This window comes from Lonchura striata, chromosome 5 (genome assembly GCF_050655825.1).
Source record: "Lonchura striata isolate lonStrDom1 chromosome 5, ASM5065582v1, whole genome shotgun sequence".
Lineage (NCBI taxonomy): Eukaryota > Metazoa > Chordata > Aves > Passeriformes > Estrildidae > Lonchura > Lonchura striata.
Window position 1 is genome coordinate 51,461,206 of NC_140707.1, and position 26,262 is coordinate 51,487,467.

The 26,262-nt window shown below is 41.3% G+C and overlaps 1 protein-coding gene across 4 annotated transcripts in view; it reads left to right on the top strand.

Annotated features, from left to right (window-relative positions):
- Positions 1–26,262, top strand: part of ESRRB (estrogen related receptor beta) — a 128,599-nt gene that overhangs the window by 40,125 nt on the left and 62,212 nt on the right. The window contains exon 1 of one of the 4 annotated variants that reach the window (XM_085582172.1): positions 5,010–5,311. The exons of the other annotated variants lie outside the window; for them this stretch is intronic. Within the exon in view, the coding sequence (XP_085438298.1) occupies positions 5,262–5,311 (50 nt within the window). The 5' untranslated portion in view covers positions 5,010–5,261. Of the gene's footprint in view, positions 1–5,009; positions 5,312–26,262 lie in introns of those variants that run through there. 4 annotated transcript variants of the gene reach the window in all.

Genomic DNA, 26,262 nt, shown 5'->3' on the forward strand with positions numbered 1-26,262 from the left:
ACAGCACTGGCCATATAGAAAAAAAGCAGAGTTATAAATGTTTATTAAAAGAAAGCCTTGATTTTTCATTGGCAATGTAGAGACTATGTTTGTCTTAACTCAGGGCTTCTAACACTGTTGTACCGAAGCACAGAATTTAAGGTCAGAGTTTTGGGATAGAGAATTCTCATTTAAAGCAGGACAGTAAAGCTTAATACACTTACATTCAGAGTCTTGTGCTACAGATCTGCTCAGACTGATCTGGGACAAGCCACACAACCTCTTTATGGTAGGATTTGGCAGTCTGTAAACTGTGGATTATAACATACTCTAAAGAACTAGTTAATGTTTGAAGCACATCTAAGGATGTTCAGATGGGTGTTCATTGTTTGAAAATCACAACATGAAAACTGTTTTCTGTTTAAATAGAAGAGCTTCACCATGATACCTTTAGATGGAAGCATATTGTTTGCAGGACCAATTTGATCTTTACAGGAAAAAAATCTATTGGAGTTTGATACAAAAGAAGACACTGCTTTTGGTGGGGAGAACAAACTGTTTTGTTTGGGTGAGTAAAGGAAAATAGAATAGAGCCCTAAATAAAGAAGACTGATTTGTAAGAGCCTACCAGGCATCAGGGACCTGTGGTTAGAGTACCTAAGTTTCTCTTTAGGACTACTAGCCCTGCAAAGCAAAGGGATCAGGGCATGTAACACAGTGACTAGTGTGAAATCAGGCAGTTCTGCTGGCCTCAAAGGTGTGAAAGACTTGTCTTCTGAATTCAACCCAATGACCTCTCTGTAACTTAAATAAGACACAGGCTGGGAAAGATTTCTTGTCATCAATCTCCTCTTCCCCCAGCAAACAAGATAAAAAATTGTGTGCGCAAAACTGCTCAGCCCAGTTTAGGGCTCCTAATTATCTTTTTTTGCCCTGTACAGAAAGCATTTCACCCACTTCCTTGTGCAAATACAATAATAGAGCCTTCATAAAAGGGGAAAATACTATACAAAACCCTAAAAGTAACTAGATCTCTTCCTCTTCTGCATTTTCCGTAGTCAAAAAAAAAAAAAAAAAAAAAAAGGGCACCTTATCAACAAGTGAAATCAAGTTGGTTTGGCACATTTTCCAGGTTACTTCTATATTATACCAAATGAAAATTCTGTCAGTCAATCAGTCAGCTTGCTGGAAAGTTGATCATAATTCCATGATAAATTTTTTAAAAGTAAAACATCAGTTTATCAAAACCAGATTGGTCCTTAAGGGATGGAGAAAAGTCTTCAAAGAAAGTCTATCCATTATATCTTGGAAGAGCCAGGAAAATTAGACACATATATCACATTTTTTCTGTTTTGTCTTTTCTCTTTTTTCTTTTTTCTCTTTTTTCTCTTTTTTCTCTTTTTTCTCTTTTTTCTCTTTTTTTCCTCTTTTCTTTTAATTTTTCTCTTCTCTTCTCTTCTCTTCTCTTCTCTTCTCTTCTCTTCTCTTCTCTTCTCTTCTCTTCTCTTCTCTTCTCTTCTCTTCTCTTCTCTTCTCTTCTCTTCTCTTCTCTTCTCTTCTCTCTCTTCTTTCTCTCTTTCTCTTTTTTTTCTTTTCTTTTCCCATACTGCATGTCTCAAAGAACTGCTACTGCCTATCACTCCATCAGCCTGTAGTGCTGATTGTGATCTGTCCAAGGCCAATATTGATGGAATGTTGTTGCTCTGCATTGGGACAATGTCTGAGGAGAACAGGTGACCTCAAAAGCCAGAGGCTGCCTTATGAAAGTCATCCCAAAGGTTGGCACTTGCCAGAGCACCTCTGGGTAGGCTCTGCTCAGAGGCCACAGACAGAGTTGGCTGGGATGGCTCTGTGTCCCTCCTGCAGTGAGAGAGCAGCAGTTCCAGGGGAGGATTTGGTCAGGGCAGGAAACAAAGGCTGTGCTCACAAACCAAGCATGGCGCTTCTGTTCCATTTGGAGTTCTGCCTTGGATTTACCCTAACAGAGCTCTTTTGCTTCCACATCTACCAGCATAATCTTGCAGTCCTTTCTAACTTCATCCTGGAACCGTTTTAAAACTCACACATATCTGAAGGATAGCCATGTTGAGATCAGTGTTTCCTTCTTTACTCTTTGGGCTAAGTGAAATTGGCTAAAGCTGTGAGAAGAGCTGTGTGTGGAGGTTTGCAAAAGATGAAGCCTTTTGAAGTTCCAAAATCAGCTTGCAGGATTCCTGTTCTCTTTCTTAGGGAATTCAGGCTGGCAGATCAAGCCCAGCCAGCAGAGACTATTTCTTTCTATTCTTCTCAAAAATGAGGGTCAGACCTCTGCACAGATTACTCTCAAGGCAGGGGAAGCTCAATTTGTCCATTTGCACTGGGTCAGAAGAGATTAATATTACGTTTCTGCACCACTTTGCAAACGTCCACCTCACCCAGGTAGTCCTCTGTCAGCAACAGCCCATTTCCAGAGTACAAACCTACTATTGTACTGTTTATATCAGTTAATTCAGCCCTGTGGACCTTGTGCCAGGCAATCTCATGGCTCCCTGCTTGCATCACCTCAGCCTGGATAAAAGTTAAAGTGCAAAATTAAAACATTGGCTATTGGGAGAGCAGGACCTGCCCGCCAAGCTGTTCCCACTCTCGTCTCCCATTTGCTGAGAGCCTATACCAGAGTTAATTTCTGTACAGTCAGGATCCAGTCAGGGTGCACCTTTCTGGAAAAAAAAATGTTTTCTGCCAAAATCATCTCACTGCAAACACTCTGACTGCTCTTGAACTGCTTAAACCCTGACCCTGTGTGCCACCTCCTGCCTCTCACCCTACTGCATAACAGGAATCTTTATGGGGCAACTAAGTCATCAGTCAGTCCCTCTCTGGCCTCAGCTTTCTGTTGAAAATGCAAAGGTGCTGGTTTTGTCCTTGCCTCTACTTGGTCAGATGTTCTCCGAGGTGGTTAGTGAGATTCCTTACAACCTTGGGCCCTACTAATGCTAATGCCTTATTAAAGCTTGTCTCTTGTCTCTGTAACATTTAAAGTGTCTTAGAGTGTCTGCTGTGATAATATATCACTGAAGTGTACAAAGGTATATGTATATATGCTTCATTTGTGTTAATTCTGGTTGAGGAAAAATGTATAATCTGAACTGTGCCACCTGCAACACTCAGGTAATCTGATCCTGCCGTACTCTTAAAACTGAATGCATCTCCATTTTTTATTAACCTGTTTTCTGTGCTGTCTTGATGTGTACCTTTTTACCATAAAAGACCTCTGTCTTGACATCCTTTAAAGATAGGTGATCAGAATCATGTAACTTGTCCTCATATGGCCTGGGGACAAGTTTGGGCACACCATTAGTTTATATGCATTTAAGATCTCTGGTAGAGGAGATAATTACACTGACTTTGAATTTGGACATTCTTCTTTTCTGAATATTCTTGAGTTTCTACAAATACTGATTGCATGAAAAGTTGTAGCCTAATTTATCCTGTGTTTATTGCTTAGAGCTGAGCCACATTGCATTTTTTTTTATTCTGTATTACGTCCATCATCCAAAAAGCTCTAGTCTGCCCTTTGCTTCTCCTGGTGTTGAACATCTTTGCCTCAAATTAGATTCTGAGTTTTATATTTAGAAATACCCTCCTAATTTATACTTAAAAAAAAAAAAAATTAGTTTGCCTGGCATAAGAGCATGAAGCTTTTATCCAGGTATATATATTTTTTGTTTTAGAAAAGCCTCTGGTTTTTGTCTACCTCTTAAAAATATTTTTATATATTTGAGCAGCAAATGTCTAAACATGAACTAGAAGCATATGACAGATAGAAGTGAGGTTTGTGAGTGCAGTGTGAAAGGTAGAGAGTAGGTAGCAAGGGGAAGCAGAACCTGTAGCGCAGCTCCATGTGAATCAGGCATTCAGTACAAGACTGCGTGTGGTAGGCACATGCCCGAGAGGTTCGCATGCTTTTGAGGAGAGGGACCTTCAGACAGGTGTTTGTGTGTTGCTGTAAATATGCAGTACCGTTGTGTGAGTGTGAAAACGTGTGCTGGAACTGTGAAAGGACACAGACTCTAGCAGCAGTCGGCACATATGCAGAGTTTCGAAAATGTGTCCTTCATGAAATTAGTTTTATGTGCCAGTTTCGATGTTTGTAAAGACTTCTGAGGGTTTGTAGCTATGTTTTTTGTGCCTGAGAATGTGTGCTGTTTTCCTGAATGCCTGATTCTGATCTCACATGCCACGACTTATTCCAGTGTGGTTTTATAAACTGCACTGAAGTGACATCTAAATTACACTGCTTTGAAATGGGATTCGGGAGCTCTTCTGCACACGTTTGTGGCAATGAATATAGGTATGGGAAAATAGATTTCCGAGTGCAGAGCTGTGGACGCGCTGAGACGCGGGTCTGCATGTGCACGAAGTGTTTGTGGAGTCGCGTGTTTGTGGAGTCGCATGTAACTGCGCCTGGGACACGCATGTTCCAGCGGCACGCTGGAGCCTTGTGCCGAGCGTGTGGGCTGCTGTGCGGCCGCACAGTCGCCCGCCGGCACGCCGTGTCAATAGCCACGGGGCACCTTTACCTCAAGTTTTTGCATAACCCTAAACTCTCCAGCCGCTGTCCACGAGAGACAGACCGGTGGGTGAGAGGGAAGGGACGCGTGCTCTGCCTCTGCCGCCGGTCCGCGGCGGGACCGAGCCGGAGCCGCTGTCCCGTGTCACCCGTGTCACCCGCGCCGCCCCCGCCGCCGTGCCAGGGGCAGCCCGGCGGCCGGCCCGCACTGCGCCCCGCGGCGCCCCGACTCCTGCGGCCCCGGAGCGGGGCTCCCCTCCCCGGAGGTCCCGGCGGAGCGCAGCGGCGCCGGGCCGGGGCTGCGCGGTGCCGCCGGCCGCGCTGCGGGGCCGGGTCCGGCGGCCCCCCCGGCCGTGCCTCCCCCAGCCGCCGTCCAAGCCCAGCCCCTGCGCGGGAGCCAATAGCCGGCCTGCCGTCTCCATCCGTCTCCCGGCGTTAAAGCTACAGCGGGGCTCGGGGCGGTGAAATCCCCCGTGGCCGTGTCCTGCGCGCCGCCCGCCTCCTGCCGCCGTCAGTGTGTCCGCACGCGGGTGCGGGAGCGGAGCGGAGCGGCGCTGCCTCCCGCCGCCCCTGCCCCGCCGCCGGGCTCGGGCCGGCTCCTCTTCCCGGCGCTCCCCACCTTCCCAGCCCGCCGCAGTTTAGTTGTTATCTTGTGTTTTTTTTCTTTCTTTCTTCTTCTTTTTCTTTTTCTTCTTTTTCTCCTCCAACTGGGAATGCTCAAACTGGACTGATGGACATTTCCGAGCTGTGCATCTCCGACCCGCTCGGCTACCACAACCAGTGAGTGTGCCGTGCCGGACCGGGCGGGTCGGGGGCGGGCTGGGGCCGGCGTTGCGTCCCGCTGCGGGTGGGATGGGGCAGCGACCCCGCAGTCCCGCTGCCTCCGTGCCGCAGAGCCGCCGCCGCCCACCCCCGCGGGGCACGGCGTGCGCCGGGAGTCGCGGAGCGGCCGGCCGCGGGCAGGGCAGGGCAGGGCAGGGCGCACCTCCGCGCCGGCAGGTGCGCAAGAGTCCGCCGAGCAGCACTTGCGGGGGTAGGTGTGCTGGTGTGCTTCTTTCTTGCCGTGTAACTTCTCCCTCTAATGCTTCATCTCCTAGGAACAGGCAGCTCACAGTGAGCACTGTCAGTCCTTTCTGCGCAGTTTTACTTTCCGTCTGTGCTAGGATTTTTATTAGATGAATTACTTGGTGCCTATAAAGAGATGTGCATATAAAATTATACGAAGCAGATCCATCGAAGCACCATATTTTATTTTAAAAGTCTGTTTTTTCATCTGAAACCTACTATGGAAATTCAGTTCCCACAGACTCCTGTTTTGGATAGCCTGCCCGGGGAAAGAGTGAAGTGCCCCGAAGGGCTGACAAACAGACATCCCAAGCTGGGACTGGTGGCTGATACCTTAGCACCTGCTACTGCTCTTTGTATTCCGAAGTGGGCTGTGCCTGGTAATGCTGTGTTAAAATCACTTTAGCGTGTTAAGTTTGGTTTATCCTGTTGGGGAAGTTAGGAAACAAGGCAAAACCTTTTCAGCATTTACATCCAGCTGACTGGAACAATTAATTTGAAATACATTTCTCTGATAAATCTCACCCTGAGCAGAGTCCGCTTTTGTGTGTTTGCATGTTAATCCGTGTGTCACCTATGCAGGTTTTGTGTCATCAGAGGTGGGAATTAAGTAATTTTGCCTATTTCATTGGTTCTGTCTTAAGAATATGTTGTATTTAGTACAATTAAGATAATTTAAATAATTAAAATCAAACAAATCATCCACAAATATTCCTCTTCCCTCATTTCAGCTTTTATTTGTCTTTCTGTACCTTGTTTTCTGATATTCCATCTGTCTTTACACACATTTCTCTTTCCTCTAATCCCCAGCTTCCAGCAGTTTCATTAAAATGAGACTTTATACTGTTAATAGAAATTAATAATCTAACCCATGTGATTTTCTTTTCCCCATTGGTGCTACACTTGTGGCTGCTCCACTTTGAATTAAAAATAAACAAACAGTTTTTTTTAAGGGAAATGTATTCTATATGCTGCTGGGAGTCTTAATATCGAGGCAGAAATAGAAGATGTATTTATCTTGATTAAAAAAAAAAAGAAAAGAACAAAATGCCACAAGGAAAAGACAGATCTTCATCACTTACTATATTGTCTCTTAACTTTTTCCTTTTATTTTTTGTACTTTTGGAATTGAGACAAAGGAACTCAAACAACATGAAAATAATAAGAAGTAATCTGCCTGTTGTATTGCCGTTCTCCGTTTTTACTTTTTTATGGGCTTTCATTCAGCTCTCAAAAATGTCAAGTGCACCTTACCCATATGCACAACTCCTTGGTTGCTGAGTAGACAGATGAAGGTGGCCCTGGGGGAAGTGCCACTGGACCCCTATGGCTTTATAGCAGACAGAGAGTGCTGCTTTTTGAGATGAGAAACTGTTGGAGAGGCTCTTTGTTTAAAGAGGTGCTTGGTTCTGTGTGCCAACTGACCTTCTCTTTAACATTGTTGAGGTTTGGTAAATTAGAGAAATATAATTTAAAATATTTCAACCTCAATTTTTTCAATGCTTCTAATGTAAATGAATACAATGGTGCAGGAAAGTCTGAAAAAAGTTACTGAGAGAAGTAAGATATGAGCAGCTTTAAAAATACAATATATAAAGGTATATGTGCAGTGTGTTCAGTACTAATTTGATTTGATTTACATTCTGGTTTTATTAAGGTTAGATTTCACATTATATTCCTGTAACTGAGAATGAGTTGGCCCTTCTATATCTGTTTTACCATCTTTTTCTCCCACTGTAACACAGTTACCCTGTGAGCATACAGTGTAAATACAGGTGTTGTATTTGTTCCTGTATCCCTAATTAGCTGTGAGAACATATTATTCTTACTGTACTGATTTATTCTTTTGACTGCTAGCTATTGAAATGATTCCAAATTATTTTCTTTCCCCCCCCCCTCCATTTTTATTAGATACCACTTTTAATTCTGTCACATTAAACCTTAAATTAGGAACTAATTTAAAAATATTGCAAACTGCTTCTTCTTGTTTACTTGCTTGTTAAGCTATAGGAAAAAATATGAGGAAAACTAAAATGTTGGGAGAGAAGTGGATGTGGTCACTCAATATATGATCCATATATTTCCCTGGAAACTGTATTTCACCTCATAATTATTGAAACAGAGAGCAAAGAAGCAAGGCAAAGGAGAGGAGACTCCTTTCACCTTGGAACTTTGATGAGATCTTAATTTTTGTAACAGTCAGACCTAAAAGAAGTCTGAACAAAACAAAGCAAAGGAATTCCTTGCCTCTATTTTGTTCTTCAGGTTTTGTATTTATTTTACTCAAGCAGTGAAAAATCCCTTTCCATTGCCTGTGTGTGCTGATCTAAGCGATTGCACCAGGAACCTGTGGAAGTTCTGGTTAGCAGGTGTGCGGTTTTTTTGGTGCAGAATCTTTCAGGGAGAGTGAGAAAATGCTTCTTCTTAATTTTGATCCTCTGTGCATGTAGTCTAAGGCCATGTATGTTTTATTTTCTTACACAGAAATCCACTCTTAAGCAATCGCTTACTACATTTTGGTACTGACCTCTGGGAGAAGTGTTCCTGGGGTAGATGATGCAGCTCCAAGAAAGAAGCTTTTGTATTAATTGGAATTTGTTTAAAGCATTTTCGAATTGGGAAATTGACAAAGGCAGTGGTTTGTACCTGCAGTTTGTCTCTCAGGTGAGGGCATATGGTGAGAATACATTAGTTAAATTGTACTGACAGCGCCTGTCTGTGGTGCGGCAGGAAGGGAATGCGTGTGCAGACACCACAAATGTACACTCTGCCATATAAAATATGTCATTACACTTACACACAAGCACATGTGTGCATCTGTAAATATTTGTGTGTATACACACATGCATATTTATGGTCATGTGGAGTACTGGTGTTGTATCTCCCTCATGTGCAAACCTAAGGCTGTTTCAGTGGAGTAGAATACGGCATTTTTACTTTCCCGTATTAACTTTGAAATCTCAGAAAATTTTGTTTTCTGCCTCATTATAGTTGTCACTAGAAATGTTGACAGAACTACAAAATTGCCATTTCTTTTTCTTTTTAATATTTTACAAGACAGACAGAAAGTGACCAAGGAGACATTATGAAGGTAAAATAAAAATCACTAGCAAATGAGAGCATCCTGCCAAATGCTATGTCTCTTACACTGATTCCTCTGAGGTACAAGAAAGACACATGAGTTGCTGATGTAATAAAAATAAAACTTATTTTATGAAGAGAAGGAAAAAGTTGAAAGGAATAAATTACATATTTGATAGAGAGATGAAATGGTATAATGTTGGAATTTTAAGGCAATGAAGGAGCAGATTCCAGACCCTGTGGCAGAAAATTAACAAAGTTGCTGTCACTGACCCTAATGCATAGATTGAAGTAATATGACTTGATTTCAGAGGTTACTGGAAATCTCCATATTCTGTGAATGGGAGGAAATGTGAGTCAGAGAATCTGAATGCAGCTGTCTTCTCTGAATATATCTCAGAGGCTGGGATTGGGAGGAGTTGTTAATTGGTGAGAATAGGATGGAGTTGTTTGTTTAGTTGACAGAATAAATTGAAAAACTTCTATAAGGAATTGGGGTAGTTACTGGGTTTCTAACAAGGTTCCCATCACAAAATGTGGTCTAAGTACACTAAGCTTAGTGAGCGGAGGGCTGATGAGGAAATCAGTACCTTTAGAGTATTTGTATTAACTTTTCCCTCCTCTTCTAATTCCACTTGTAAAAGTAAACATGATCTAATCATTATCAATTATTGAGAAATATGGAAAGATCAATATATTTAAAAAATAGGATTTTTTCATTGTATTGATTTGAAGTAATCAATAAATATTGCATTTAGCCTGAGAGGGGAAAGACTTTGGAGAGATTGCATCAGAAAAAGTTGCTGTGATAGAGGTTTCATATCCCATTTTCTTCCTCTCCAAGAGAATGTTGCTCTACTCTCTGTACCTTTTCCGCTGTTATTTCCCAGCCCTGTTTCTGCACTGTCACTGAATTTATTGCTCTGAATTTAATGTTGATAGAAAATACCTGTGTTCTTCAAATTATTTCAGTTCAAGAAGTTTTGTGCATTGTGTCAGTGGGTCTCTTTACAAAATTTTCTATGCCAAGGATACAAATTCTCTTAGGGAACAGAAACAGGGAGAAGGTAAAAAGGTTTAAACCTGAGTGTAGATGAAATTTATGGGTTCTGTCAGGAGCAAGGTAGAATTTCTCCAAAGAGTGTAAAATGTCTAAGAGAAATTTAATTAAGGAAAGAAATAGTAGAAGTAGAAAAATATGGCGAGAAATCCAAGATAACAAAGCCAAAATCCTTCCCCATCTCCTTATTCTAACTTCTGCTCCTGGGTTTAAGAGTTGGGGGTCATAGAGCTGCACATCAGCAATTCCAGTGTAGACTGCAGATTAGGAGATTCTCCTCAGTCAGACCTGTTCTTTATTCTGTGGAGCTACTGGCGGTAACATTACAGCCCGGGAGCACAACAGAATTTTTAGTCTGCGCAGTGTGAGTAAGTAAATATAACATCTGCCCAGAGCCCAGCAGTGAGCGTCCTGGGTAATGCCGCTGTAGGAGCTGGGGGGAAAGGCGAAAAATCAGAGTTTCTGTGATGAATTATGAATCAGAATGGTTGTTTGTTTAGTGAAGGAACTTAATAAAGAAGATATTAGCAGTACATAGTTACAGTGACCTTGCCAAAAAACAAAGGAAACACTTGGTTTCTTTCTTTCTTTGCAGTATTAGGTGAAATTGAGTTTTGAATGTAGTCATTTCTACTTAGCTTGCATGTGTAAAGTGCTTTGTGCATGTCATTGGGAGCAGAACACAATTTAGTATTACTTGTTAGCAATAGCTATTGAGTTGGCAAGTTTTACTTCTTAGGAATTAAATTGTAATAACTTACTTTTTGCATTTGTTTCCATCCTTGTTTTGCTGCCTCTCTCTAAAGCTTTGCCCTGTCTCTTCAGAGCAGTAGAGATGCCCACAAAAAAATGATGCTTGCAGCTGGAGCACAGTGCACTTTGATTCTTCCAGTGCTTGAGAGTCTGGCTGCTGGCAATGACTGTCCGTGAGGAGAAACATGTCTGCTCAAGGTGGAACACACTGTATAATAATATATTTGTCATGTTTGTAATTGCAAATGTAATTAGCAAACAAGCTCTGGGGGATTGAGGACTTGAAACTTTCACTGCACATCATTTGACCCTATCTTGACTGGACTGGAGCTTATATGTCAATGTTAACCCTTGCTATTCCTACACAGAAATGCTCCTTCTACTGTGACTGCTGCTAAGTTTCCTGTCTTCTCCCTCTCCCTGACCCTCACCTCGCTCCCTCCCCCACCTGCCCCCCTTTTTTTGGCTATGAGCAGCATTTTACCTGTATTTGCTTATACCTTCTTTTATTGTGATAGCAAGTGCTTATGTTCCTCCTGTGACACACGCACTAATATTTCCTTTCCTAGCACTTCTGACACAGCCTGGAAAGCATTCTGCAATGCCCTTTGTGAAGAGCACTGTGTACCAGTAAGTGCTTTTGCATACTGAGCTGTTCAGTGCATTCCTATCACCACAGGCAACGTTACTACTCAGTGCCCCTTGCACTTCGCAGAGACAACTTGCGAAAAGCAGGTGGCAAGCTGTTATCACACAACCTGCGATGGCTCTCTGTCCCTGCTGAGCTGGAATTTTCTTGTAGTCCCTTTCTGAATGGGGGAGGAATAAATATCTAACAAATCCTATTCGTTTTATTGAATCCTGGAAAATCTTAGTATAGTGACCCTTAGGATGACTTTTTTGTCCTACAAAAGATATTCCTGATCCATATGGATTTAGTGAACAACACAGAATCACTTCATAAAGTCACAAACTTATGTGTGCATAGGAAGAAAAAAGGGGCTACTTCATTTTTTCATATTAATAGTCTCTTTTTTCTATTTTGTTTTCAAGACTTAAATTGCGATAAAAATTGTGATAGGATTGCTCTTGTTTTGGACGGAGATCTATTTATTCTTGCATTTTCGTATGTGTGCTAGGAAATCAGTTAAATGTTGAGAGGGGTGGCTGTTTTTATACAATTTTTGAAATGACAGTAAGGGCATGTCCAAATATTGCATGCTGTTGAAGGTTTGGAAGGAAAAGGAAACCTGTTCTAGTTTCTTCTTGTAGGATAGTAGCATTTGATGAGGACCCTTCCTTTCTGTCCAAATTTTCCTTTCCATTCCTGGAAATTGTCTTTGGTTTACCATGTGTTGTAAGAGTCATATATTTTCCTTAAATTAGCATAGTCTATAATGTGGGTGATGAAAGTGGGACCTCCAGCTTAGAGTATCCTGCATAACAGGAGAAAATTTCTTACAGCACCTTTTGTTTTGAATTGATTGTCTGTGTTTTACTGCAGATCTTTTTACAAGAAGATTTTTTCTTGCTGTATGTCTGGTGGACTGAAAGGCTGTTTGTGCGTACGGCATATTAAGAAGTGTTATTTTCTAGGTTTTTTTTCCCCTTTTTCTCATGTCATTTTAAAGTTCCCTTTTGTAATAATGGCCCTTAATCTCCGGTGATGGAGCCGTCACTGTGAACAATGCTGGTGAGTGTATTGTCTCGCTGTCCTTTCACTCAAGACAAAGGTCAAAAGAACAGCTTACAAAAATGTTCAATTCTCCAATTATGACTTTGCATAGGAAGATAATTTCAAGAATGTATAAGCACTTGGGTGAAAATAAAACAGAAATACAATTTTCCATCAGTTTCCGCGAGTACTTTTTTAAATGTACTTACATGAATAATTACAAACTAAATTTCTCAGTGAGATTTACATCATTTTATGTATTAAAAAATTAAAGAGCTGAAGGACACTAAAGAATTATTCCTCAACAGATTTTATTTTTCCAAAGTCTTCTGTGTTGTTTTTGTTTTTATTCAGTCAAACTGACAAGTTTCTCTTTCTCAAATGTATTTGTTTCATGATTTAAGAAATTACTCTTATCTAGATGAGTTTTTCACAGATGTGGCAATATAGCAGTGAAGAACATAGGCTGTTACTGATTTCAGGGATTTGGTGTAAAATGTATTTTTACCGCACACAACCAGAATTAACAGATACACATTTTTAACGTGTACATTTTCTACATGCTTTGCTTGTAACTTTTAAAACAATTATAATTAACACATGAATTTTAAGGACTTGCTGTTGTTTTATTTTTCTTTGCTTCAGGACCATGTATACCATGTGATTGCCATCTAGTTTTAACAGTTCAGAAAGTGCTGTAGAGGGAGAGAGATTTAATTCTTTAGAAAACATTAAGTCAGTACTGCTTCAGTTCCTTTCCAGACATATATGATATCGCTTCTACTTTTATCTTTGAGTTACATTCAGTTTCTTCATAGTTTTTGTATTTCTGTTGATGAAGGCTTTTTTTCTTTTTTGGTCATTTTTGTAGGCTAAGGGGATAATGATACAGTGAGACACTGAAAAATTCTAAAAACATCAGTGCCTATTGCCCGACACTCTGTAGTAGGCAGTGTTTGTTCTCAGACTCATCAGTAGTGCAAAGGTATGTGGCTGGCTGAGGGCTCTCCACACACCGGTGCTACACAGCGACTTTGAGCAATGATGTGCAGCCCAGCCAGGGACTGCGACAGGGAGGAGGCCACAGCTGTCTTCTGCAATCGAAATTCACCTTCAAAGGCAAGGAAATTCCGACACAGGAACTTGCATTTTTTGTGCTTGGGCATCCTGAAGGATGATGACTTCACCTTCTGCGGGTTGTCTTTGCCTTAATGGTTGTAGCAAATATGACTTTATGAAAATGATATTTAAGTGTATTTAGCAAATATGACTTTATGAAAATGATATTTAAGTGTATCACGCATGCATAGGTATTATTTTACATCGATGATGCCAGGTGCATCTCCTTTGAAATAATTGATACAAGTTGTGTAGGGCCACCAAGCACACTGTGGATGACTAGAATATGCCAGAATAGGACAGAAAAGAGTTTTCTTGCATACAGACATCTGCGAATGCATGGATAAATGTCTGTCAGGGGTGTGTGCACACACTTAATTTTACATAATTGTGCATATGCTATAATTTAACAGAACACACGTATATAAATTATATAATTTTATATATAATGAAGTGTTCATTTCATGTTGCATAGTGAACTATTTTACTTATCCCTCCAATGTCTTTTTGGATGCATACGGAAGACTTTCTGCGTGTGGTTACGTCTTTCTGTGTGTATTAGTGTATAGATGTGTAGAGAGAAATAAGGGTAGGTCTGTCTGTCTTGATCAGTCTTTATTAATTCAAGCTTGTAAATCTGTTCATGACCTTACATAGATGGTGTTTTGTAAATGTAAAATGCTGTATAAATATTATACAGGACATTTGCACTGAAAAAAATTGGATGTTTCTCTGGGTATGTATATTATTATGGATTATATAGGATTAGGTGCAACTAAGTAACTGTACTTAGATCTTCTGTTTATAAATCAATGAACTGGTGTTTTTTAAAGAGGAACAGAGATTTTCTTTAAATGGAGTATCATAGAGTAATTTGAAAAACAGTATGCAGAACATAGATCCAGCTATAACATTGTCAAGGTAAAGACGGGCTCGAATGCCATAGCCATAAAAGTCAGAGATCTGGAATTTCTTTTATATGTTTATTTAATTTTTGGTGGTTTTGGAAATTTTCTCTCTCTCTTTTTTTTTTTTTTTTTTTTTTTTTTTTTTTTTAATGTAATCTTGGTTTAGTAAGCCACAAAATATAGTGTGCTTCCCCTTATGGAATAACTTAAAAGTTAATTTGATTATAAATTAGTTTGGGGTTTTGTTTTAATTTTATCACCTACAGTGTGTCTGACAATTGTTTTTTTATTCTTTTTTAAAGTGTTTTTTTATTTTCCTACAGAGTAGTTTCTTTTTTCCTAGCAATTACAGTTAGGGGACTGTCATTACAGAGCAACTATAAGCCCTAATCACTGCCCATGATCATTACTTCTCTAATAATCTAGACTGTCTCTGTTGAAATTTCCCTTCTTGATTTCCTAGTCTAACATGGACTTACTTCTTAAAATACTAACAAATTTAATTCCGTGGCCTTTTATAAATAACATAATTATGGAACAAAAACAAAAGCTCTCACAGTACAGTGATGTGCTCTCTATATGTTTTAATGTGCTAATTTTCCTTAGAATTTTCCCTTGGGTCTTTAGGGAAAAACAGATTCAGCCCTCTTAATTGTTCATTGAAATAAGAAAAAATACCTGCTTTTGGCTGGTTTACTTTCTTAACATACTGTTACGTTGCTTTGGTCTCTGCAAAATGTTATAGATTAAATTCCCCTGCTGGACCAAGAGTAAAAAATTAATTCACAAATAATAAAAGCCAATCAGTCTTGTTGAGTTTAAGAAGGATTAGAAGAAAGGTTTTTATACAGAAGCAATTATATATCTTGGTTGTGATATTGTTGGACTAATAGATATTGTACTAGGTCCCACTGGTTATCTGATAAAGGTAGCTGATTTGCAAATAGGATTGTTGTCCTGATGACTAACGAGTCTAATATTGGATGGGTTAAAAGAGATTGGGCAGCTGTTCTTGACTCTCTCTTAGAAGACAATTACTTGATTTAAATGGCTAGATTGGAAAGGGACCGGGTAAATACAAACTACGAAGAAATGGTTCCCGCTATCATACTGCAGCCGGAATTTTGAAGCAGAGTGATCTGACCTGGGCACTGAATTCCACTGAGTGTCTGTGTGCCTGTGGTGAGGAGCTGTCCATAATTGTTGAGAGACCTACACAGACATCAGGCTACCCTGTGCTCAAAGCATGTAACTGATACAAGGTGGACACAGAAAAGCTCACAAATCCCTTGAGACAGAGGAAGGACTGCCACACAAAATTCTGTGATGCAAAATCCCCTGTCCCTACACAGGAGAAGGGAGAAGGAAGTAGGAGACATGGCTTTGGAGGAAGGAGGGCATGCAAAGTGACAGAGATCTCAATTTTATTTTTTTTTTAAAGGATTCATTGCTAAAGGTAGAGTTGGATGAAGGTGCCTTGTTTTAGGAACAGTGTTTGAGCCTGACGTGAGGTATAAGAAGAACGCTGTGAGCCCTTCAGCTCAGTTAGGTGGAAGTCTGGGGAAGGGAAAAAGAGGATGTGGCTGCCGTGGGTAAGAAAGGATTGGATACATCCTTTCAAAGATCTTCTCAATAAGAGCTTCTTAGGACTACAGACACTTGTTAAGAAAAGCATCTTGAGCAATAAATTGTTCTTGTGTGTGAGGAGTTCACTGTCACATTCAAGAGCCACAGCATCTCTGTCTTTCAGCTGTCATCGTGGGAAAACTTGTAAATGGAGGAGGATCTTTGTGAGCTTAAAGACAGTGACATTCAGCCTGCAGGCAGCTGGCTCTTACATTTGGGTGGGAATAAAGGCAGCATAGGGAGGTGTCCATCTTCTGAAAGGAGAACAATTTTGCTTCCTTCGGTGCAGGACTGGCCGGTGTCCTTGCCTCCAGGTGCCCACTGCCGTAGCGCCGGTAGGAGCTGGAAGAGCTCTGCAGCCATCTGCAGGGCTCCGCTGACAGTGCGCCGGGCTGCGCACGGGGCCGGCCTGGAGAGTGGCCCTCGCACCTTTGTTTTCACAGGCCAGACCTTTGAAAATGGTCAAATCACTTTGTCCTCCTCGAAAAGTACACGTGGGTTTCTCCTGGGCATCTTGGCTCTCAGTACTGCATTAAGAGAGCATTTCCGTGTTCATGGACCTGATGGAGTCTTCAAGGAGACTCTGTCATCCCTGCTGTGCACTCCCTTCAGCATCTTACTAGTGTAAGTTTGGATGCCTGAAGGGTGATTCCACAGTCTATGAAGATCTCACGGTAAGGAAGTTTGATGGGGAAAGAGAAACCTTAGTGTTCTGCATATGAGTTTCATGCAGACTTTGAGAAATACATTAATCTTTATGACTGCATAATTTGTGTTTATGTACACTTTTTCCAAAGTGGAGCTAACTTGCTTTCTCACAGAATCACAGAACTGCAGAGGTTGGAAGGGACCTTTGGAGGTCATTTGGCCCAACCCTGTGCTCAAGCAGGACCATCTAGGGCTGGTTGCTCAGGACCAGGTCCAGTCTGTTCTTTAGTATCTCCAAGATAGGGGACACCACCATGTCTCTGAGCAAACTGTGCAAGTGCTTGGTCACCCACAGCAGTCACAAAGTGTTGGCTTATGTTCAGAAAGACCCTACTGTATTTTAGTTCGTCACCTCACGTGTCCTTTAAGGATTTTTATCTCCTGCTTGAGTTTGCCCAGTCATTTTATGGTGTCTCAAAACTCTTTCTAGTTTGTCAGTCACTGCCTAATAAAGTGCTACACAGAAATTTTAGATACTTTTAGGCTAAATGTATGTGGAAGAGAAGTATCCCCTACCTGGTTCCTTGGGAATATAACTGCCATTGAGATCATTGAGACCTTAATTGTTGGGCTCTGGCAACCTGAGCTAAGGATGACAGGTATGTTGTCTCAAAATTACAATTGGTTCACCAAAAGCATCTATTATGTCTCATAAGGATATACAGGAGTTTCTCATCTATTTTAGAATATAGTTTATACACATCACAATATGATGAATATGTAGAGGTTTTTTGGTTTTTTTTATATCCTCTATCTTTTTTTTTTTACTCAGTAGCTGGTTGGTTTATCATCTTATTTATCAGCTACCTGGTCTTGTCTTAACAGGTTAAATGAATAGCAGTGAGCAACAATTAAATGCAGATTTAACCAGGAACAGTCCATTCATTTGGCAGTTCCCATTACTTTGACTGCTGTTCTCAATCCTCATTGCCTCTGGTTTCTTCTGAAAGAATGCCATCCAAGTGGTCTCATTGTAGCTTTTGTACATCACCAATGTGAGAGTTAGGACATGAATGTAGTCCGCTGTTCATAATGTGGGCTACTAAACCAGGGAAAAAACCTTGAATAGAGAAAATCTTGGAGAAGAATGCCATATTAAAATGACTTCTACCATGATAGAAAACCTTCTGCCTGTAATTTTGTAGTCAGTACTTGCAGCCTTCTAGAAGTGACTACTGTGCTAGCAGGTTCTGTTGCACTTGCAGCAATAGGTAATTTATATCAGGTTACTTCATCTTCCCAGAGCAGCTAACAACCATGAAATGCTGTCACTGCTGTTGAAGAAAGAGTCTGGTGTTGAGAATTTATATGGGAAACTAGATAAGCAGAAACCACAAGATGAAGAAGCCATCTACAACCTTTGAGCATGCTTGGGGACTTTCTTTTTAAAACTGTCTTCAAAGGTACTTTGAATGTGAATTTGTTGTCATTTTTGCTACTGTAAATGAAAAGGAACTCTGAAAATCAGGTTGGCTACACCAAGTAAAATTGGTACAAGATTAATATTGGGCCATTCCATTCAACCTCACAGTAGAAGAAGAAATATGTGGAAGCCATATAAAAATCATATTGAAGTGAGGGGGCAGGAATCAACTAAAGCTTTGTATGGGAGTGTCAGAAACAAGCAATTTTCTTTCCATAAAACTCTGCCAGGTGCTATTAGTGCTTCAGATCACTGTCTGATTCTTTCAGAGTTCAGGTTTCATGCTTCTAATGCATGAAATGATTCTTTCACCCCTTTGGGAATAATTTGGAGTATGTTGGAGAAGGCAGCATAGTGGTAATTGGGGAGCAGTTTGATGCATTGCTAAAATGCACAGAGGACAAAATGCCAAATGAGGTGTGAGAGCAGGTGAAGTGTGAACTCGCTGAAGTTGCAAAGAATATTATCCAGATAAAAACACACCAGAGGTGAGTAAAGCAGGACTCCAAAGTAGCATTCTAGCACGTGGATAATTCCAGAGAACTCCAGAGGAGAATGCCCTTTGCCAAATTTATGAGGATGAAACCCATGGAATATGGATGAAACCCATCTCCTGTGCAAAGGAGAAGACTGCAACAGGATGGCTGGGAAGAAGAGACTCAGCTCTGGTTTTAAGCTTCTTTTAAGGTGTCTATATATATAATGCCATCAAGTTGAGTAGCAATTGTGTCTTCATAGCAATAGATAACATCAAGATAAAGAAGAAGGCAAATGTAACAAATCATGCCTTAAGCAAACCTCCCTGTGGGTAGGAAGTCTAAGTTTAGTACTATCTGATTCTGTAGTATCCTGAGAACTCTGATGCTGCAAGGAAATGCAAGATGCAATGTCAGACAATATTCTACTGCTCTGCACAAGATCCGAAGGAGAGTTGATCATTCAGCGTGATCTTGAGCATTTTGTGTTGCAAACAGTGTGCCTGCAGTGAACACTGTTGGGGCTGCGTTTGGTTGGAGATGGTGCACTGGGGAAAGGACAAGCAAGGATAAAACCTCTGCCATGGAGCTGGAGGTCAGACTGGAACAGACAAATGGAGGCCAAAAAGCCAATGGCAAGGTCCTGTCTCTGTGGCTGCATTTTGACTTGTGACTAAGGCTTTTGTGTGAGGTGTGGTAGAAAACAGCTGTTCCTCACACCTTTTCTCACTTAATTTTCCTGAAGATCCTCTGAAAACACACAACCATTATTTCCTGCAAAAAGATGGAATTTGAATACAACAGCTTTAGGAGAAAGAGAGATCAGAGAGGAAGAACAAAGATTCTGCTAGCATATGCACTTGTTTGTTTCTGTTGCTAAAATTGAATGAGAATTGGCTTAAAAACTGGGGTCAAGCTTTACAAAACTACCGCTTTCTTGCTCTCCCAGCTTTCTAAGTCAGTATGCACCATTCAGCTGCTGCACTGGAAATGGACTTTCCTTCACATTTGCCAATTCTTGTTTTGTCTTTGTGCTGCAAGGTGAAAGTAGTGATCAGCATCCTTGTGAGGTGAGGAAAAGGTACACATGAAAAGCTTGCCCAACATAAGCACACAGGAACTTTCTGCTTGTCATGACCCTGTCACTGGCTGAAAGCACAGCCTACCCCCGTGGTGGGGAATCTGAAAGCTGGGTGGCGATGGGAGCAAATTGCCCTGTGGTAAGACATAAAGCAGCAGGATCTTTCAGATGGAAGAGGAGCATTGAAATGGAGCTTCTGACATCAGGAAGAGCTGCTGTGTATAATATCATGGGGCCTGAAGAAAGAGAACTGCTCCCGTGGGATGAGGAGATTTATTGCAGTGTGTTTAGCACCCCTGCAACTAGAGAAGAAAGATACACATTAGCAGCTGGTTGGAGGCCTGTGCTGCGCTTCTGCTCCAGTGGAAAAGGCAGGAATGACACATTGCTGTGAGATGGGATGAGAGTGGAGCTCTGCACATCAGCTGGGGAAAATTAGAGGAACACTCATTTGGTGTGGAAGAAGGAAAATCTTAACTGATGGTTTTCATGGGGTTAGAGATACTGCAGGATATGGCCCAGAGAAGAAGCTCAGTCAGTGAGCTGGAAATGAGAGAACTGGGGACCCCTAATCAATTCTAAAAAAATTTCTGGCATGTTCTACTGGCCACTGCTGGGTATTAATATGGTTTCAAGTCTTCATGCTGTGTTGCAGGATTACAGGTTGCTTACCTTTTGGCTTTTGCAGTGTGGTACAAGGGACAGTTTCACTCTTCCCCAACTTTTACCTGAAGTCCTTCCTGCTGAGTGGAATGGAGGGAACAGAGAAAGCACATGGCAAACCTCTTCTACTTGAGAAGTTAATGAGCTGATGGAATTGCTATGTAGTTCCTGTTCTGGCAGCTCTTTACAGTTGTACAGTACTTGCTCTAGCAATTGTACACAGCAACAGGGAAGGAATGGAAAGTTCTGTGTTCTACCTGGTTTTGAGGAATACTTTGCATTCTTATTCATGTAAATACTTAATACGCCAATGAACATAAGAAGAGTAGCATGCTGTCTGTCTTCCACTTCTTGGTGTAAACTAATTTGCTGCCTCACCTATGTGCCTTTTGCATTCACCGTTTGGACACCTCTTGTGTCTCCAGCTATGCTAAAGCAAGCAAGGTGATCTTCCATGAAGCTCTGTCTCTGTTGTAGGAGATGCTTCTCACTGAACTGAGTCTCAGAGTACCTCCTTGGCTTAAGGAAGGTGCTGTAAGGATGACTTCTATAACGATAGTACATATAACAACGTAACAGGAGTGTGAATGTATTAAATCTATGAGAGAATTCCAGTAGGAGTTGGAGATTTGGGGCTGGGCTTTTTGAGCAAACACTTAAAGTGTCATCAGGACTAAAAGGTATTTTGTGGAGGTGAGTTGAGCAGCATTTGTTCTGAGGAGCTACAGTTTTAATGGACAGGGAGCAATATAGTGCTGGACAAGAGAGTCAACCAGCTGAAAAAATTAGTTTTGAAAAAGTCAGTTGTAAGATCTTGCTTAAACAGTATTGTTGCCTACCTCCCGATTTCTGGAAGGATTTAAAGGAGCAAAGTGGAAGAACTTCACAGGAGTAAGAGCTAGGGCTGAGCCATGTTTGCATGCAGTGATGCTGAGCCTCTGTCAGATATGTCCTTTTCATGATATGCATTCTGACATTTCCTTATCATTTGGGGAGCAAGGATGCATCTTTTGCCTCCAGCAGCCCAGCTGCCAGGATAGAGTAAATATTGCTTTGTGGCCAAAGGGTTCTGTTAGTCAGTAGGAGACACAAAACAGCAGCACTCAGAAAAATTAACAGCAGTAAAAGTGCATTATACAATTCATTGATCTTTTGTTTTCAACACTGAAGCAATGCTACTTGGGGCACACAGGTTACACCAGGGTCAGCACTTTCATTAGGAGATCCCTGGTCCTCCACCCTCACCCCAGCACCCTGGATGGGTGCCTGCAGTAGGTGCAGGCACTTGCCTGGCATGGATGGGTGAGGCTGGGAGCACACTCAGTTCTAGGCAGTGTGAAAAATCAGAGGCAGTTAGGTATGAGTGAAAATATATTATAAGTTTCCCTGGTGTCAGCACAGGCCAGTTCTGATTTTTAAAATGAAATATGGCAGCTAATTAATCTAGATCACAGCTTAATCGCCTGTGGTGGGTTAAAAAAAAAAACATTTTTGTCTGAATTTAGCACTTATGAAAGTGAGAGGCTGGAATTACTGCATAGACCAAAGCACAGCATGGATAAGCTGTCTCCTGCTGGCTCTGTTCATGCTCCCCTGTGGTGGTCTGCAATAACCACTGCTATTTCCTACAGTCTGCCTTTCATACCCTCCCTTGCAGCAGCATCCAGGCCCCCAGTGTGGCACACACCTCCCCTGTGCCTCCGCAGCTCCTCGTGGGAGCAGTCACAGAGCTCCAGAGGTGCAGAGCAGCAGATCTGCAGCTTCACTCCAGGACCATACAGGGAATTCTCTTCCCAGGGCTCAGGCTGCGGTGTACTCCCATTATTAGGGGAGTGGTGAAACACGGTACTACCCTGGGAAGTGTGCTGTGAACAGGAAAAGGTATCGGCAGAGAAGGCACTGAGGCAGAGATCAGAAAGCTCCAAAGATGAAGGATTTGACAGCTCTATTCTTTCCCTCAGACCAGCAGCAGGCTTATGCTGGGGGAAATAAAAAAGTGCACTTATATTTTGTACATATTTCAGAAGGATGAAGCATGAATCCTTCATTGCATATCTCACCCATCATTAGTGAGTTGCTCTCTGCCAGTGTTCTCAGTAGATGTAGGTCTTGTAGAGGGAGGCATTGCAGGCACTGTCTGCAAGACAGCATCAGCCAGTTGGTGGAGTGAAGTGAGGGACAGCATGGGGAAGGCAGGTGCATGTTTGAGAAACAAGCAAAACAGATGGGCCAAGCTGAGTGCATGTGATGGATTACAGAAAGGACCAGGACAATGTGAGACAAGACTGTCTATTAAATTTTGTGGAATGACTAAAATAATCTGTCAGCAAATGGACAATTTTCTATGCTGTTCAGTCAACTTTTTTAGTAGGAGTCTCTACAGTTAGGAGTAAACTGTTTCCTTTTTCCTTCCTCTTTCATTCACATGTATTCCAAATTGTGATCCTGAGTGTTCTTGAGAGCTAGGAAAGCTGAGCAGAAGCCAAGCAAGCAAATGTGGAATGCCAGGCAAGAGTTGGTGTTGCTGACCAAAAATTCTTTGCTCTGAGAACTGGCACCTCAGCCTGGGATCAGGGTTGTCCTGTGTCCCTGGTGCCCATCTTGGCATTACAGTATTGATTATTAGGTGGATTTCAGTGTTCTGATTCAATTTTGGCTCAGGCATTTACATTTTTCCTCATTTTCCTTTATAGCTTTAATGGGACAAACAATTCTCCTTTTTGCTTCAAAAGCTCTGGCTGTACACAGCAGAAAAGCTGCTGTATTAGGCTTCAGAGATCAGATGAGTGAAATTATCTCCTAATTGTGCATACAATTTTGGGTAGCCTTGTGGGTGAAACATACTGCATGTTGCTTCTTACTCACTGTAAATCATAATTTCTAGTGTATTTTTTTACAGTGACCTGAACAGATAGAAAAGGAACTCTTCCATTTTGTGAAGTAATAACTGTAACCTAGGTGAAATAAAGTACAAAGCCAAAAGCTTTATACAAAAATGGATTGTTAATGTTAATAAAATACAATAATAGTGTTTTATACTGTAACCTTCAGCAATTATCCTGACCTAAGTGGGAGCAAATACTGGGTGATTAATTTGAATAAAAATGTTATTTCTTCTTTTGTCATTTAGATGAATTGAGAAGATAAAGCAGTCATATTTGCTGAGGGTGTGGGGATAGTAAGGCCAAAGGACAAGAGAGATCTGGAGAATACAATACTCATTCAGTCAATGTTTTGACCAGCAAAGAAAGTCCTGTCCTAGCATAGTAAGTAGGGAACAACATGATCTTCAGCTTCAAAATGCAATATTAGTGGATTGGTTTTTGTTGTGTAATATTTGATCCATGAGGGCCCTGTGGCTGGAAGCCTGTAAAGCAATTTGAAAAATGTAAGGAATGTGTAACAAGGTAAGAAGTAAGAGAAGAGGCAAAGAATTTACAGCAGTGTGGAATGGGTTGTAGCAGGGAAAGAAAGGGAGAAATGCACATATCAGAAAGCACTTTAAAAGATTCAAGATAGGCACATGTCCACTAAGTCAGAAACAGTGAGAATTGGGTTTGTCCTCTTCAATGTAACATTGTTATTATGCAGTACATACCCCCACAACATCTCAAATCTCACGGTTTTGTCTGAGGAAGAGTATCAGATACATGCATTTTTGGAATACCTGTGATTTGTTCTTGCAAAACAGGACTTTGAGAAGCCTGTGGGTACACAATTAGCTCATTTTAATTCAGCCTTGTGGGAAAGGGTTGGGGTCTCTCACTTGTCTCTTTGAAATTGCTTTGTAGGAGAGATGGTTAGTTAGCATCGACTGAGCATCAGCCATGGAGGCTCAGTGAATAATCCCACTCTGCATTAGAGGAGAGCGAAATCGGACAGGGTGAAACAGCAGTGATTAGTTAGCTTTAGTGCAGCCTGGGGATGCATGTGGTCTAGGCAGGATTTATTTGGCTTTTCCAAGTTTAATTTCTGTGTTTCTCTGTGAGCTAGTCAAGACCAGGCAACCAGCAATCCCAGAGGTAAACGAGCAGAGCTAATATCTCATCTTTCTCTTCCTTATTCTTTGTGGAAATTTCTCCCTTTTTGTTTTCCTTCATTTGTGATTTTGGGTCACAGAAAGGTGAGAGCATCCCTGAAGATGGCAGCACAGGCTCCCCAAATCCTGCAGCGTTCACAGAGTGTGGAGTTATTTCTTTCAGGCCTGGCAGAGGGAAACTTTCCCTCTTTCCTTCCTTCCTTTCCTTGCAGACAGTCAAGTGGATGTTTCTCCTGCCCAGAACTTTCTTCTGCTTTTTGGTTCATGTTCCCAGTGAGTGGAGATTATTGCTACAGCATTTTAGGGTTTTTTTCCTAACTTCCTTAAGGTAGTGCTAAAATTTTAGCCTGAGAAAATTGATGTACGTTTTTCCTAGCTGTGCTGAAGCAAAACTATGTCTTTGAGTTGTTGTCAGTTCTGAGTGAAAATGATCTTTTGCTTAAAATAACTGAAGCAAAATCAAACATACATCTTGAAGGAAAATAAATCCTAAAAATTGTTCAATTGTATTTATAATGGAAGTTTTGAAGCAAATCAAAACGGTTTTGCAGATTTTGTTGTTGTTGTTTTTTGTTGTTATTGTTAAAAAGAGGTTTATTTTGAGGTATTATGTCCCTACCAATAAATGAAACACATACATTGCTCTTGGAAGCCCAGAAAGTGAGCACATTTTTTTTTCTGCAAAAACATCCTCCTTGACAAGGAGATCTCTGTGTGTTGCAGTGTGTGTGTGTAAGCACTAATTTCAGAGACCTTTTTAATCTTGGCAGCATCTGTATCACACTGTCTGTGTTTTGTGTCTATTCTTATTCTGTGCCAGTCATAAATGACAAAATGTTTTTCTTGCTTCTCCCGCTTATCTGTTGGCTTTCTCCTTTTGAGGTGTATCTGCTTCAGTCTTATCCAGATTGCCTTTGACTTAATAATATTGGAACTTACTTTTCTGTTTCTGACAGATTTTAGAGTTTTTTGAGTTAATTTCTTTTCTACATCCCCTTCACCCCCATGATTCCCATCTTCTTCTCATTGTCTCTGTCTCACTAGTGAAATTGGCTTCCCAAGACTGCATCACACACCTCTTAGAGCCACTCAGGGTTCACTTCTCCTCTCACCTCAGCCACGCCTCCCCCTAATCTGCAGTGTTGCTTTGCCTCAGACGGTGTAAGTTAAAGTGTTTGAATTCTATCAGTGTTAATCATATATTCTGCTATATACTCTGCTATTCTGGGAAGCTTTGTAACCTGAAGAAGCCAATATTGATGGTTTAATTACTTCCCAGATCAGTAAGGAGGGCAAAGCTACTACTTTGGTTTATCTCCTGGGCAGTTCTGCAGTATCATCCTTTACTTGTCAAATTTAGGACCCCCACGGTATAAGGCTCTTTTAAAAGGAAGTTCTAATAAGGAACCTCTCTTTGGTACCAGCACCAGAGGAGGTGGCCTGTGGATGGCTGACGCTGGAAGTCTCTGTACTGTGTCTGTTCACCATCTATTTGCCTATCACAGGGCTCTGTTCAGACTCAAGCAAGGCATAATGGTCTCCACAACAGAAATGTTACTTCCCAGTTCCTTCCTTCCCCACCTAATGGCTGTGATTTAAACACTAACGTTCACCTGTCTGGCTACTGCTGCCTCGGCAGCACTTACCTTTTTGTGACAGGTGCTATTCAGCGGCCTACTCTCAATTTCCCAGGAAAATGGGACCACACATCACTGACCCTGAAGTGTAGCAATGAGAGTATGATGCTTGTTTGGACTGTAGGAGATCCTTTTCCTGTTGGATTCAGTTCTAGCTGTCCTGAAATATTCACTGGAGCTAAAATGTGACAAACTGTTTCTGTAATGACAGGGGAGGAAATTGCTCTTTAAGAACTGAGACATCACTGAACTTTTCAGATATAAGAATTCTTGTTGTCCCTTCTTGTGCAGAAGTCTAGGTTTCCTCAACTTGTCTTTCCTGTAGTCAAAAAGTTCCAAAGAAATCAATGATTCCTATCCAAAGATTGCCATCTTGTGTAATAGTAGGCTCCAGAGTGACCTCCAAGTAGATATTAC